At 43.9% G+C, this 13,733-nt stretch overlaps 1 protein-coding gene across 1 annotated transcript in view; it reads right to left on the bottom strand.

Annotated features, from left to right (window-relative positions):
* flt1 (fms related receptor tyrosine kinase 1) overlaps nt 1-13,733 on the bottom strand; it is a gene marked incomplete at its 3' end in the record, with an annotated part of 33,879 nt that overhangs the window by 15,775 nt on the left and 4,371 nt on the right. The window contains exons 4-10 of the mRNA XM_079661849.1: nt 12,106-12,230; nt 9,007-9,172; nt 7,614-7,750; nt 7,048-7,219; nt 6,782-6,899; nt 3,633-3,802; nt 3,392-3,539 (exon numbers count right to left, since the gene is read on the bottom strand). Coding sequence (XP_079517975.1) covers nt 3,392-3,539; nt 3,633-3,802; nt 6,782-6,899; nt 7,048-7,219; nt 7,614-7,750; nt 9,007-9,172; nt 12,106-12,230 — 1,036 coding nt within the window. The remainder of the gene's footprint in view (nt 1-3,391; nt 3,540-3,632; nt 3,803-6,781; nt 6,900-7,047; nt 7,220-7,613; nt 7,751-9,006; nt 9,173-12,105; nt 12,231-13,733) is intronic.

Below are 13,733 nucleotides of genomic sequence, written 5' to 3'. Positions count from 1 at the left end.
TTTGACAAACAAGACATTTTGACATGGGACGACAGGATGATATTAGGACAGAGGGCGGTCATAGTGTCCGGTCTCAGAGACTTCCTACATGGTAGGCGTCTGCGGACCGTCAGTCTTTTATAGAGAACTGTAGGCATCCCATAGTGAACAACACAAAGCTTGTGCTCTCTCCTGTTTTGCCCGTCCAAGGTGAGCACATTTGACCTTCTACCAGTGGCTTAAAATCGGAACAGAAACTCACAGCTTTTGTGGATGTCAGGATCAGATCGGGGCTTGGGACAGGCACGGTTCATGCACCCATTATAGTACCACTCTAGGACACAAAAAACAAGCGAAGCAGCTCCAGAAATGTGGCTGGTGGATGAATGGAATTGCACTTCTTCTGGCTCAAAATGTCTGGGAATTGTAAAAAAGCATAAAACTACATGATGGCCGGGTGTGAGGGGGAGATATGGGATAATGAAGTAAATAAATAAATAAGCAGGTGTCCTTATATCCTTAGTGATGTGGCTTATGTTCCTCTCTGTTTCTGTGACTCCTGGTCCTCACTGCTCAGCAGTGTTTCAAGTCACTTTCCACCAGTTCAGCACAGCATCATCACATGGATCTCTGGTACTGTCACTGAGGGGTCTGGCTGATGAGAGTGTGGAGGGGGAGGGGGAGGAGGAGGGGATGGGCTCCAGGGGGGGAGGCGATGGGGAGTTGTTCTTGATGCCTGGTTGGGGTGGAGGGCAGAGTTGGTGAGGGAAGGGGTTTGGAGAGGTATGTGTGGGGGGCAGAAGAGTTGGGGGAAGGGGTGTGTGTGGGGGGGTCTCTCAAGAATAGATCAAGCTCTTGAGGAAGCGGACTGTGCCACGTTTGAAGACGAAGGGACAATCACGCTGCTGGGAAGCGTCTCGCGTCGGAGAGGAAGCCAAACAACGAGAGGAAAAGCGCTCTGATTTTCGCACAGGAAGCCCAGTGCGCCTCCTGCCAGGGCCAGATAAGACTGCTGCGGTTCCCAGGGCCAGACCCAGGAGGTGGGCCCAGGATCCAGGCGCGAGGCCCCCCATCAGCCTGGCCCAGCCTGGTCCACTGTCCCTGGGCCTCCTCCAGCGCAGCGTCAGGCTCGTGGTGCAGCCGGACTGCAAAGAACAAGCGCCTAGTGAGGATCCAGCTAACTAAAGAAACACACTCAATGCAGACACTGAAGCAGAACCAGAACAGAGCTTCACAGAGGACCCAACATCAGCCGGTGAAGAGGCCAAATGCAATCTGCAGAAACATCACTGTGCAATATACTTTAGTTCCTTTACGGTAACAAGCTAATGCTTTGGAGAAATATTATTCTTTTGCAGCGTTTTATTCCATACATTTTCGTTGCATGTATGTTTTGGCCAAATTGTGTTAATTAGAATCTGAAAATAATTCAACACTTGATTGCCGCTGTTGATCGTAAAATAATTAGTTTTTAGGCAGATGTTCGTTAGGTGCAGATTGCATGTGACTCTCCTCATGATGGAACATTAGATCAGATCTCAAACATACTGCGCATGTACACTGTAATACAATGATGTGGTACAACAGGAGCGACATTTCAATAATCCTTTATACCTGGAATTCTGGATTTTCTGAATATGCTACAGGTAACTCGGGCTGACACTTAAATATAAAGATAAAGACCTTACATCGCTCCTACTTAGGTTAAATCTACCTATAAATATAAGATCATTAAAACTACATTTGGGATTTTGGCAGAAACGGACGGATGAAAGGTGCACCGCGGCACGGCGCCATGTCAAAGTGCCGGAGTTAAGGGTCAAGTACACGGATGATGTCAGCGTGTCTCAGAGGAGGAATGGAGTCAGGGCGGCTGCTGTGGCGCTCTCAGGTAATACTTAACCTTTCTGACTCGGTCATAAGCAACACAATAAGTGTCTGACCTCCAAGAGCTCAATCAAAGCCTCTGCCAGGCGCCTGCTCGACACTCGTGTGTGGTGACTAAATGACTCCTCGGCATCGCTGGGCTGGGCCATTTCTCATGAGAACTTTATATATAGTGTGTGTGTCAGATATAAGAAAAGGCATCACAGGATGCAGTGTGCAATCACAATAATAAACAGGCCTCTTACCCTGCGCCCTGGACAGGAAATTCATTAAATCATAGCGTTTGATTTGGGAAACCAACAAATCGTGACTGGGAGCACGGAACTGGCTTCTATTGAAGTGTGTTTTTTTTCTCTGTCCTTTCAAGTCTGAGATACACTGTGTACTGTGTCTGTGAATGTATCAGGCGCACACACACTCTCACACACACACACTCACAGGGCTACATATTTGTATACACTTAAACAAACATATGAAAAATGAAACATGGACAGGAGGGGAATAAACGTATAGGGACAGAGTTGCAAAAGCAAGCAAACATATTAACACAGACATGATGAGACACACACACATATATGTGGGAGCATACAAATAAACACACACACATTTTCACACATTCCCGCACATGAAAGGCCCCCAAAGGCATCTGTTCTGGTTACAAGAAGGAAACGCTGTCTGTACACATGCTGAAATAGACAAAACATGTCTCGTTTTTCTGAATCATACACACACACACCAACACACACACCAAACCCTAAATAACATAAAACAAACAAGGCAGCTTTGTGTGTGTTCGTAACATTATGGAAAGGGTATTTATAGCTTTTTGCAAAATACACAAAGCTTTAACTGGTGTCTAAACATTATTCGATCTATTGACTTGAACAACTTAGCTCTTTCATTTAATTATCATTAGGTCACATGCTATTTTCTATTGGTTGGTTTGAATATGTTAATACTATTCAATAGTACAGCTAACGTTATCTTCATCTAATGCAATGTCTAGTACATTTACACAAGTATATATTTGAGGTACTTGTGATATATATTTTTTGTTTATGTTACTTTATACTCCACTACATTTTAGAAGCCAATATTGTACTTTTAACTCCACTACATTTATCTTACAGCTTTTTAGGTTTAGATTAATTAGCTAACACAAAATCCAAATCAATTATTAAATAAACTTTGACATATATGTATAGGTTCAGATTACCAGCAGCAGCATATAGTTCTACATTTACCAGTATCATATTAGTAACCAATAACTCAATATATATATGATTTTGAAATGGGCCATTACGCATAAGGAGTACTTTTACTTTTGGTACTTTATGTATATTTTGATGCCGATGCTTTTGTACTTTTACTGAAGTAAGATTTTGAATGCAGGACTTTGACTTAAAAACAAAGTGCTTTTAAAATGTAGTATCGCTACTTTTACTTATGGTAATAAATCTATGAGTACTTCTTCCACCCCTGAATATTTTAAATGTGTACTGCATCTACCCTCTGGGCTACTTACAGGCCTTTTGACGGGCAGGGGTGCCAGAGCCACTGGATGTGTGGAGGCGGGACTCCGTGAGACGTGCAGTGGAGCGCTGTTCTGCTCCCTCTGGGCACCGAGCCGGGGTCCTGCAACGATACCGCCTTCTCCCCTATCTGAGGACTCACTGCCAGACAAGAAGCACAATCAAACATTTAGAAAACGACATGAATTATAAGAAAAAAGTTGTGTTCAGTGGGTGATTACTCAAATGTCTCACCGTTGACCACAAGTGTGAGGGTGAGATTTTGGTAGAGTCCATGTTCCAGGATTCGTACCAGGACAGTGTATTTCCCAGCATCCTCCTCTGCCACGTCCCGGATCACCAGAGAGGTCCCGTCCATGTGGTATCTGGAGCATTGCTCCGCTGCCACCATGCCGTCCTTCAACCTTTCAGAAAAGAAAGACCACTGAGCAAAGTTTCAGGGAAAATCTTTCGGAGTTACTCCAGAATGACTCAATGCTTAAAGAGGCCCATTATGTTTGGGGGTTTCCCTTTCCTGTAGTGTTCTATAGGTTTTTGTGCATGTCAATGGTCTGCAAAGGCTAGAATCCCTGTGTTCCCACCAGAGGAAGCTTGTCTCCCGCACTCCCCCCCCCCCTGCCTGAAACGACCCCTTTAAGCAACATCTATGACAGTGGTTCTCAACTGGTCAGGCCTCGGGACCCACTTTTTACTTGGTCAATAATTCGCGACCCAACATTTTGAAGCACTCAAATCTATTCAACAACAAATCGTGCTGTAATATACGCTTTTCAGCATACAATATTAATACAAGTAAAGTACAGTGCATATATCCCTTCACAGACCTAAAGTATGCTTTTAAAAAAGGTTTATGAGATGATGGAATCAAAGCTGAACTGTATAAAAAGGCCCACATGCTGAAAACCCATCTCCAGAAGGGGGGTCTGGGGGATACACTCTGAGAAGAAAATAAATAAATCTATACCCGACATATTAATAATATTTTATGCCATTGTTTGTTTTTCACTTTGTTCTGACAGTTTGCTGCTCCTCACAGAGAGAAGAGCAAAGAGGAGATAGTCTGTGTGAATTACTTTAAATTGTGGGTAAGGGTAGATAGCTCCCATTGTTCTGTGACCTGTCAATCATCAAACCGGGGGTCATATTTCATTATTTGTTCATTTTTATCTGAAGTTGTACCCATGGATGTATAAAGAATAGTTCTCGCACAGTATAGTTAGGCCAGGCTCACTTTATGCTGCGTTTCCATTACAGTTTAGGAACTGGGGTAGTAACTATAGTAACGCAGTGTAGGCGGAGCCGTGACGTCATCTTCAATACGAAACCAACATCAGCCGTTAGCTGTTAGCACTCAGAGCTCACAGCTCCTCTTATCTGTTCAGAAACTAGACAACAGTTAAACAAGTACAAACCATAGACTGTCTGTGTCATGGAGAATACAATCGCTGGTTTATTTATGTCTGTAGGCCGTTGTTGTGAGTGTGGACGGTCGGATCATACAGCGTTAGCTTAGCCAATATCCATTTAGAAAACACACATTTTAAAAGGTGTTTCGCCTGCCGTCTGTCTGCGGACTTGTCAAAGCATTAATTCATGGTTTTTACTAACCGGTATCAGTATGTTGTTACTTCGGCATCCTTTTGAAACGTGTATTACAATTAAATCACTGTCAAATACGTTCATCTTGTTGTAGTTGTAGCCCCCTTGCCAACGATTCTCTCTCTAGTTTAGCAAACTCAGCCCGGTTGTTGGCCCGGAAAGAACCTCAATTTTGGAGAGCCAAAAAACTGTGAAAAAGTACCCGCTAGCCGGAACTACGCCTAGTGGAAACGCAACAAAAAACGGGCAGAGCACGGCACGCTTAAACTACGCCAGGGCTGCCAACACTCACGCATTGAGTGTGAGAGTCACGCAATTAACCCATATCTCACGCAATTAACCCATATCTCACGCAATTAACCCATATCTCACGCACTCACGCCACACTTGCCTTTTCTCACGCTAAGTTTTCGTCCAAAATAAATGTATATAAATATAAAAATAAAGTGAAGGAACAGCAAACCGAGCGGTCTACGAAATGAGACGGTCTTCTGGCTTCAGTAAAGTTCGAACGATATTGGGAAATTCTGATTTCACGGATCAATAACTCATTAACAAAACGTTATTCAGACACAAATGACGTCTCCTAAGTACCGTGGTGAGGTTGAAAACGAACTAAAATCACATTTTGATACGCGCCGCCCTCCGAGCTGGACACATTACATTGGTCTCTATCTGCAGCCGGAGAAGAAACGAGTGCTCAGGGACCGTCTGCAAAGTGCAATTCCGAAAAAAGAGAATACAATAATATTCAATCACTATTATACAGCTTATTACTGCCAAACTCACTACACACATCAATAGTTTTCTGTTGGCCATACTACAGCAGAGAGTTTTGAAGAATATGCTTTTGAATAATTTTGAATACAAATAATAATAATAAAGTAATAATAAAAATCTTCAATAAATATGGCATCATCTTAAATAACTTTACTATTATACAGTATATTTCTACCAAACTCACTATTTGCATTGTTGTTCTTAGCATCTGGTTAGCTAGCTGCGCTAACGGATATTAGAAGCTGTTTCTCAAACAATGAGAGGGAGAGCTCTCTCCTGTCAGACTGAGAGAGATAACAGCTCAGTGAGGTAAGGGACTCTGTTTAGATAGTTAACTTTAGTCTAGTTATCTCAGTGGTTCTCAAACGTTTTGGTCACCATTTATGAGAATAAATGCAAAACAGTTATGAAATACTATGACAGTAAAACAAGAATAAAGTTTAAAAGAGTTATTTGTAAAATATCCATAAAGAAAAAGAAAATCTGTTTACAGTTCTGTTTCATATGGGTGTTGAGAGCTGTATCCTTAAATTCATTTTGCTCTCAAAGTGCACCAGGTTGATGCATTTAACTTCAATATTTAAAAAAAAAAAAATCTTCCTGGGGGAGCATGCCCCCCGGACCCCCCGGAGGTGATGACCCCCCCCCCCACCACTTGTAAAATAGCACTTTACCTCTGCTTACACCTATATGCCATTTTATATGCTGTTAGCTTATTGTCGAGCCTTCATTGTAAGAGTCGCGGGTACACTGTGTATGTGCGTGTATTCCACTGGAGCGCCCGGTACATTAATGGGAAACCCTAGTTTGTACATGTTCAATACGTGTAACACTGTACACGTGAACGTTTCTTTTATCGGATCACCAAAAAAAAAAAATCTCACTCCAAGCTGAACTTAAATGTTGGCAGCCCTGATAGAAAGGGAGGCAAACAAAACTAAAACCAAACGCCAAACCAAACAAGGCAGTTTGGTCAGATTTCAGGAATGAAGGAGTTTTCTCACCAGATGACTTGAGGTTCCGGGAACGCTCGCAGTTTGGGAGAGATTCTGTAAGATTTCTGTCCTGCCTGTACTTTTATCACAGATCCATGTCTGGGCTTCAGGCGAATAAACGGACGGTCTAAAAAAGAAGAGAGACACATGCACATCTTTGGGTCAGTTGATCACAGAATGAAACTCAACAGCTTTGAGATATAATGAAGTACTCTCTGCATATGTCTGCTGTTGAATCATCAGACTGTAAGGCAGTTTCAGAGGGAGACGCTCACCAAAGACCGTGACATTGACTCTCTGCTCTTTGGTTTTCTCCCCGCTGGTCACGCGGCAGGTGTACAGGCCTCGGTCGGAGCGTTGCAGCTTCGGGATGGTCAGAATATTGTAGAACAACATGTGCGTTCTGTGTTTCAGGAGCCGTTTGGAGGTGGAGCCGGTCTTATTGATCTGAAGGTGGAGAGGGAGGAAAACCTGTGTGTGATTGGACTTTTCATTTGAAAAATCTTTAAATTTAACTTTTGATTCAAGGATTCCCATTGGTGCAAAGTATAATCACAAATTCTTTCGTTTGGTTCACTCTGTGACCCTTGTTGTGAGTCATCCATTCACACTTCCCACACATTTCCTGTAAGTTCTACAATGTGAAACCATGTGTCAATGCAAAAATAAAGTCACAAATAATAAACCCCTGATGGCATAGACTTTGCAGAAGTACATTTATATCAACTTTAAATGGTTGATAACATACTTGAGTAAGAGCTGCATGTTAACAGAGTTATCCCCGCCTAGCCAGTCTCTTTTAAAGGTCAATCGTCTCCTCAGACTTGAATGCAGCTCTGACCTTTCCGGGGTAGTCCCAGGTGATGTTCACTCTGGTGTTCAACTCCCCGGTAGCGGTGCAGTTCAACACCAGCCTCTCCCCCTTCAGAGCCTCCACAGGTCCACTGCTGTTCAGGTACACGTCCATGATGTTACTCACTGCGACAAGAGAGACACACATTATGGACTTAAAGATCACCTATTGTGCAAAATCCAATGTTTATATATTGTCTACATCCCCTCTGTGTAAAGAGATTATGAAAGTTTCAGGAGAAAAGATTCACTTTTTGTTCTGATCCATTTATATAAAAACCTGTCTGAAAATGAGCTGATCAGATTGTGGCCACTTTGTGATGTCATAACGATTTTTTGTCTTGTGTAACCATTAACCAATCAGCAACCAAGACAACCCCCCCCCCCACCCCAACCACCGTATCACCGGAATCTCCTCGTAGAGCACCAATAGGCGCTTTCACACTGGAGTACTTTTCCCTTTTAGTTCCGATAGTTCTCGGGATTTTGCGCTCACACCAAAAAGAGAACTTAGTTCATGAGAACTTTTCCCCCATTTTCAGTCCCTGCTAGAGAGGTGGTACTATCCTGGGGAGAAGAAAGTTCCAATTTCTGATTGGCTGGGCGGATTGCAAACCACGCCCCGTAAAACTCAGAAAAGTTTTGTGAAGCCGCCATTGTATTTGCTGGCATTAGCATTATTAGCATTAGCATTAGCCCAGCGCACCAACGGAGAGAGACTAACTTATGGCAACACAAAAGAAAACGTGGGAGCGGTGGAGATGAGGAGGTGTCGGCGTTCTGGCGATTTACTCGGAAGGCTTCAGTAGAAGCTGCTGGGAGTCCCAGCAGCTTCTACTGAAGCCAGTCCCCAACTCCGGGGACTTCCGGCCGGGGACTTCGGGTGGCAGTATACGCAGTGAAGTGGTTTGCGGCCTGCCAGTAAACCCAAAGCAGAAGAAGAAGAAGTGACGTCAGCGGCTTCATTTGCCTAATCTTCCCTCAGGGACTTATTCCGGTGTAAACGCGATCTATAATTAGTTCCATCGGGGAACTAAGTGCTGGGAACTAAGTAAGGCAAAGTACTTGGTGTGAAAGCGGCTGTTTTGTTCTTTTTAACCAAATCTCTCTCAGAGGGGCGTGGGGAGTGGCTCCTTATTTTCATTTAAAGTAACAGACAGATAATCAGCACTTTGGACACAGGGTTGAAACAGAGAGGATTATGGGTAATGCTGCAATGATCTGTTTGGTGTTTGAAGCCAAACACTTCAGAGACAGGTTTTGTATATATCTGAGACCTATAATATATTGATGAAAAACAGTCAAATAGGGGACCTTTAATTCTATGTTTGAGACACACATATGAGTTTGAATCCAAAGTGAATCCATGCACTGCTCCTCACCTGGTCTGTATATGAAGTATTTACGGGACACGTGTGTGACGCCCTCAGTGACGGTCTGGCAGTAGAAGAGGCCGATGTAGTAGAAGGTGGGGGTTCGGATGGTGAAGCCTTTCTTGCTGTTCCATAAAATGACCCTGTGGTCCGGACTCAAGCTGAGGTTTGGGTACTGTAAGGGGAGAAGACAACAACTATCAAATATTGCTCCATGACACAAACATGACAGCGGGAATCACACACTTTTAAAAATCATATACAAATAGGATATCACAGCGTCACATTTACTATAGAGCCTCCCAGGTTTTATAACACTTGGCTGCCCTGACATGACACCTTGTTGTTTTTGTTGGAGGCAGCCTCAAGGAAATGTTTACTAGAGTTTCTGTGACACGGTGGAAGCCTCCCACCCACTCTCAAGGGAACAGGTAGAGCCCCCCCCCGCACCACCATCACACCCATTTCCCTCCCTGCAGACCCGCAGTGTGAACGGGCTGATGTCCCCCCTCCCAGAGTGAGCAGACGCCACTTCGCTCCTCCTCAGAAACTCACTGTCTGAGCGCCCTTAGTGCCCCCTCTTGCCCCCATCCTCTAAACCTACATGTAGGAGTGTGCAAAGGTGGAGGAGGGGAAACCAGAGGAGCAGCGAAGGTCAGAGTGAGAAATGTGACTCTCATGGCATCCTGTTACTACAGGATATAGACATTTTGACTGGAACCCCGGGCTGACCTCCAGAGTCACTTTCACAGCCAGAGAGCAGACCCTCCTGGGTATTGTTCCCGCTGAGAAGGGTCATATTAGAGATCCAGGCAAAATCCCTCCAGGAAAAAAACACTCCAGAGATGTGACAGCACCGGGTGAGAGGAGGGAGATGAAGGAAGAGGAGGAGGGCTATTCTTAGAGTTATTACCTTTGAGGTGCCAGGCTTTTGTTTGGAGACAGGATAAAAACACATGTGAGTGTTGAAGCATCAGATTCATGCCGGTTTGTTCTGACGATAATTCTGCTCTTCCTGGATCCCAAATAATGAGTCCATCAACCTGCTTTATTCACAACTGAAATATCTAAACAACTATTGGATGGACTGTTCAGACTCTCCTGTTCCCCAGAGGATCATCCTTTTACTTTTTCCCCACCACTATGACACACACTTGCATTGTGATCAGTGAAAGTTCATCTCACCTATTGGCCGGTTTGACCTTAAAAGGTGGGGTAGGTAATTTCGGAGAAACCGGCTCGAGTGCGCTAGAATTTGAAAATACACAGCCGGAAAAAATGTGCCACTTCCTTACAGAGCCCCTCCTCCAACACACACGAATGCGCACATGACCAATGAGGGCACGAGATAAGTTTGTGCACAGATGGAAGGCTGACAGGCAGGTAGGAATTGAAACTGAGCAATCTTATTCCTCTGCATGTTTTTAAAGCTAGGCTAAATGAAATGCTCGTTGATACTATGGGCACTTGTAAATGTCTATAACTATGTAAATGTATCCTGTAAATATAATGTATGATGTCCTTTATTGTTTTATGTTTCATGTGGAACCTATATGCTGCAGGTCTCCCTTGAAAAAGAAATCTATGATCTCAATGAGACCAATCTGGTTAAATAAAGGTTTGAAATGAAATGAAATGAGGTAGGCCATCTAGTTATTTTAGCCGGGCCGGCTCAGATGATTGGTCGTGCTTCTTACAGCACTACGGCTTCCACAGATGACGTTTTTTTATGGATTTTTTGTCAAAGCACTTCAGATATTCATTGCTATCGGGATGTTAAGAGCATTCCATGGAATATAACAAAAAGTGTATCTCGAGCCGGTTTCTCAAACTTACCTACCCCACCTTTAAGCTTATATCAGACATTCATATTGAGGTAGAGATGTTTGGAAGACTTTTATCGGGCAGAGAGGATCTAACAAAAAATATTGTAAGACATTTTTTAGATGTTGATCCAAGCTACTGGCCTAAAGTCATGAAATACATTTATTTTTTTATTTATATATTTATTTGATAGGGACAGTGCACATTGATTGACATTTCTGTAAATGCGCCAGAGTTAGAGGCTATTTTTTGTCTGTAGTCCCTGGACAGATGTTGAAAGTCATCCTAAAAACAAAAAATTCACTTCAAATAACAGGTAAATACAATCAGTATCAATATCTGCTGCATTTATTTGACTATTTTGTTTTAATCTCTCTATTCAAATCTATCAATTCCTCTATTAACTGTTGGTTTCTCCCATAATACACTCTCTCTTTGTTTTGTTTCTCTTTGGTTTTGTGCAAGCTATATGTGTCTTTTCCAAGTACGCTATTGTAGTTATCCCACAATAATCTCATGACGCACACTGAGTAATATTAATCGGTTTTCATGATTAAAGAACATTAACTGTACTTTGATCTCTCGTGGGCCAACAGTAGCTGCCTCTGCTTCCTGCTCTGGATGAACCAGCTGTTTAAAGCATCAGGCGGGGGAAGTTGGCAGCCAGGACTCGTACTACAAGAGGCGGAGGGTGAGTTGCGAGGAAGTGGTGCTGGACCGGGGCCAAAGGGGCACTCCAGACGCCATGTCCTGTCTCCAGAGGTAGAAACGGTGCCAACGGGACGCTGTGGGCGCCGCTCCATCGGAAAAAGACAGTAAATGAAGCGGCATATTGGACCAGTGGGTATATTCAGATTGAAGTAGATACATATGGTTTTCTTACATTCACAGTCATATAACATCCATACAGCAACATACCAAAACACTTCAAATGCTGCTCTTTGCACTTCTGTTCCCTCCTCTCACTCAGCACTTAAGCAGCAACACTCACAACCATATCCGCACACACTTTCACACATATCCGCATACATACACAAACAAGCGGACACACACACCACCGCGCAAAGGCTGCCAAGATAAGAACAATGTGGCGAATGATCTGGAGAGGGGGGAAACAGCGGGACGGTACATTGTGTACATACGTGAGCCCTGATCCACAAAACTGGGAAGTGATGATGTGCGGAGAATGTGAGCGGGGTGGAAGTGTGGAGGAACACTCATGCATGTAGATGTGGTGATGCAAAAATACATCCCATTTATTTGGTTCATTGTCCTTGCACTGACCTTGATCAGCGTGGTGGTGATGTTGGGGTGTGTGACCCTGCAGGGGATGTCCAGCGGCTGCTTGTCCTTCATGTACAACACATCTGGGCTCATATCAGGGTGGTCCACAAATGGCTGCTGGCTGTCTGAAACCCAAACACTGCGGTCATGGACACATAATGTACCAATAAATGTCTTGCACTCCTTATTCCTCATGTGATCTGTCATTTAGGCTATACAGCCGCAGGTACAGTAAAAAAGGGTCAGCTGATGACATAAATCAAGCCTGTTGCAGCTTCTCAGAGCTCATGTTGACCTTTTTACAAATGTCTTCTTTTGTACCACTGAAAAATACAATTTGAAAATCAGCCAATCCTGACAAGCTATAACAATAAATAAATGCTAGGAATCTTGCTAAACTTGTTATGCTGGAACGGATGCCGTTTCGGGAAAGAGATGCTGCTTTTGTATTTTCTTAAGGATGTGAGCAACAAATATCCCTCAACATCGACCCCCTAAAGTCAATGCATGTCTGCAAGATTGGGAGCACAATGAAGCTTAAAGTAAGGATATTTGATTTACTGGTAACATTTGGCCAGAGCACTTTGTTTTACTACCTTATTTCCATCTTTAAAGTTTAAAGTTGGCAGGACTTTGAGTGTCTTTTGTAGGTCATCCTTCAGGCTGGGAAACACACTTTTGATCTCTCTGTTTTTATCCCACACACAGAGGATTAACATAAACTTGACTTTGACTTTTGATGGGGCAAAGAGAGCCTGATAGCCAAAACCCAGGGCAAAGAAATCCCATCCTCCCGGGTGAGAATGACCTCCTTGACTTATTGAAAGAATATGATTTCCTATCATTATCTATGAACTGACCCTATGCATACAGAAAACAATCCCCTGCCTCTCTATAAGCACAAACACACACTTCCAAGTATGAATATCAGCAACAAACAAAAACAAACAGACACACACTCCTAAACATACTCCACACCCATTCATTGAATACCCATTCAGCAAATGTCTGCCTGCGGTCAACAATAAACACACAGATTGTTTAGAGGCAATCAAACGGCCTCTCTGGGCCTTCTCTCTGCTACTGTAATGGTCCTGTGCCATTGAACAGCGTGGGTGTTGCTCGCTGCATTGTTTGTTACCGTAGGGTGTTATTCAAGGAAAGAAAATCTCTGAACATTTGAACAAAAGTACCCAAAGGACCAGCGGACCGAGGGCTTCCTTCTCCTGCTTTGATTCCCTAATAGAGTGCTCTGGGAGGGAGGCAACGTCTGAGTAGAGCCGCAGGCCAAGTCTGAAGCTTAATGGACATGGTGACCTGAGCGATTGATGGCCCCCGAGGGTCCTGTTGGACGAACAGTAGCGTGGCCCTCGACCCTGGCCTGCCAGCGTCACCCTCCAGGACAGGGCGGGGCGGCGGGTAGACATCGTGCCTCCTCTGCCCCTTGATACCACTGAGCCACCAGCCTTCATCTTATCCTCACACACACACACACACACACACACACACACACACACACACACACACACACACACACACACACACACACACACACACACACACACACACACACACACACACACACACACACACACACACACACACACACACACACACACACACACACA

Source organism: Notothenia rossii, assembly GCF_949606895.1.
Source record: "Notothenia rossii genome assembly, chromosome: 12".
Taxonomy (NCBI): domain Eukaryota; kingdom Metazoa; phylum Chordata; class Actinopteri; order Perciformes; family Nototheniidae; genus Notothenia; species Notothenia rossii.
This window is presented reverse-complemented; position numbering and strand designations above follow the sequence as displayed.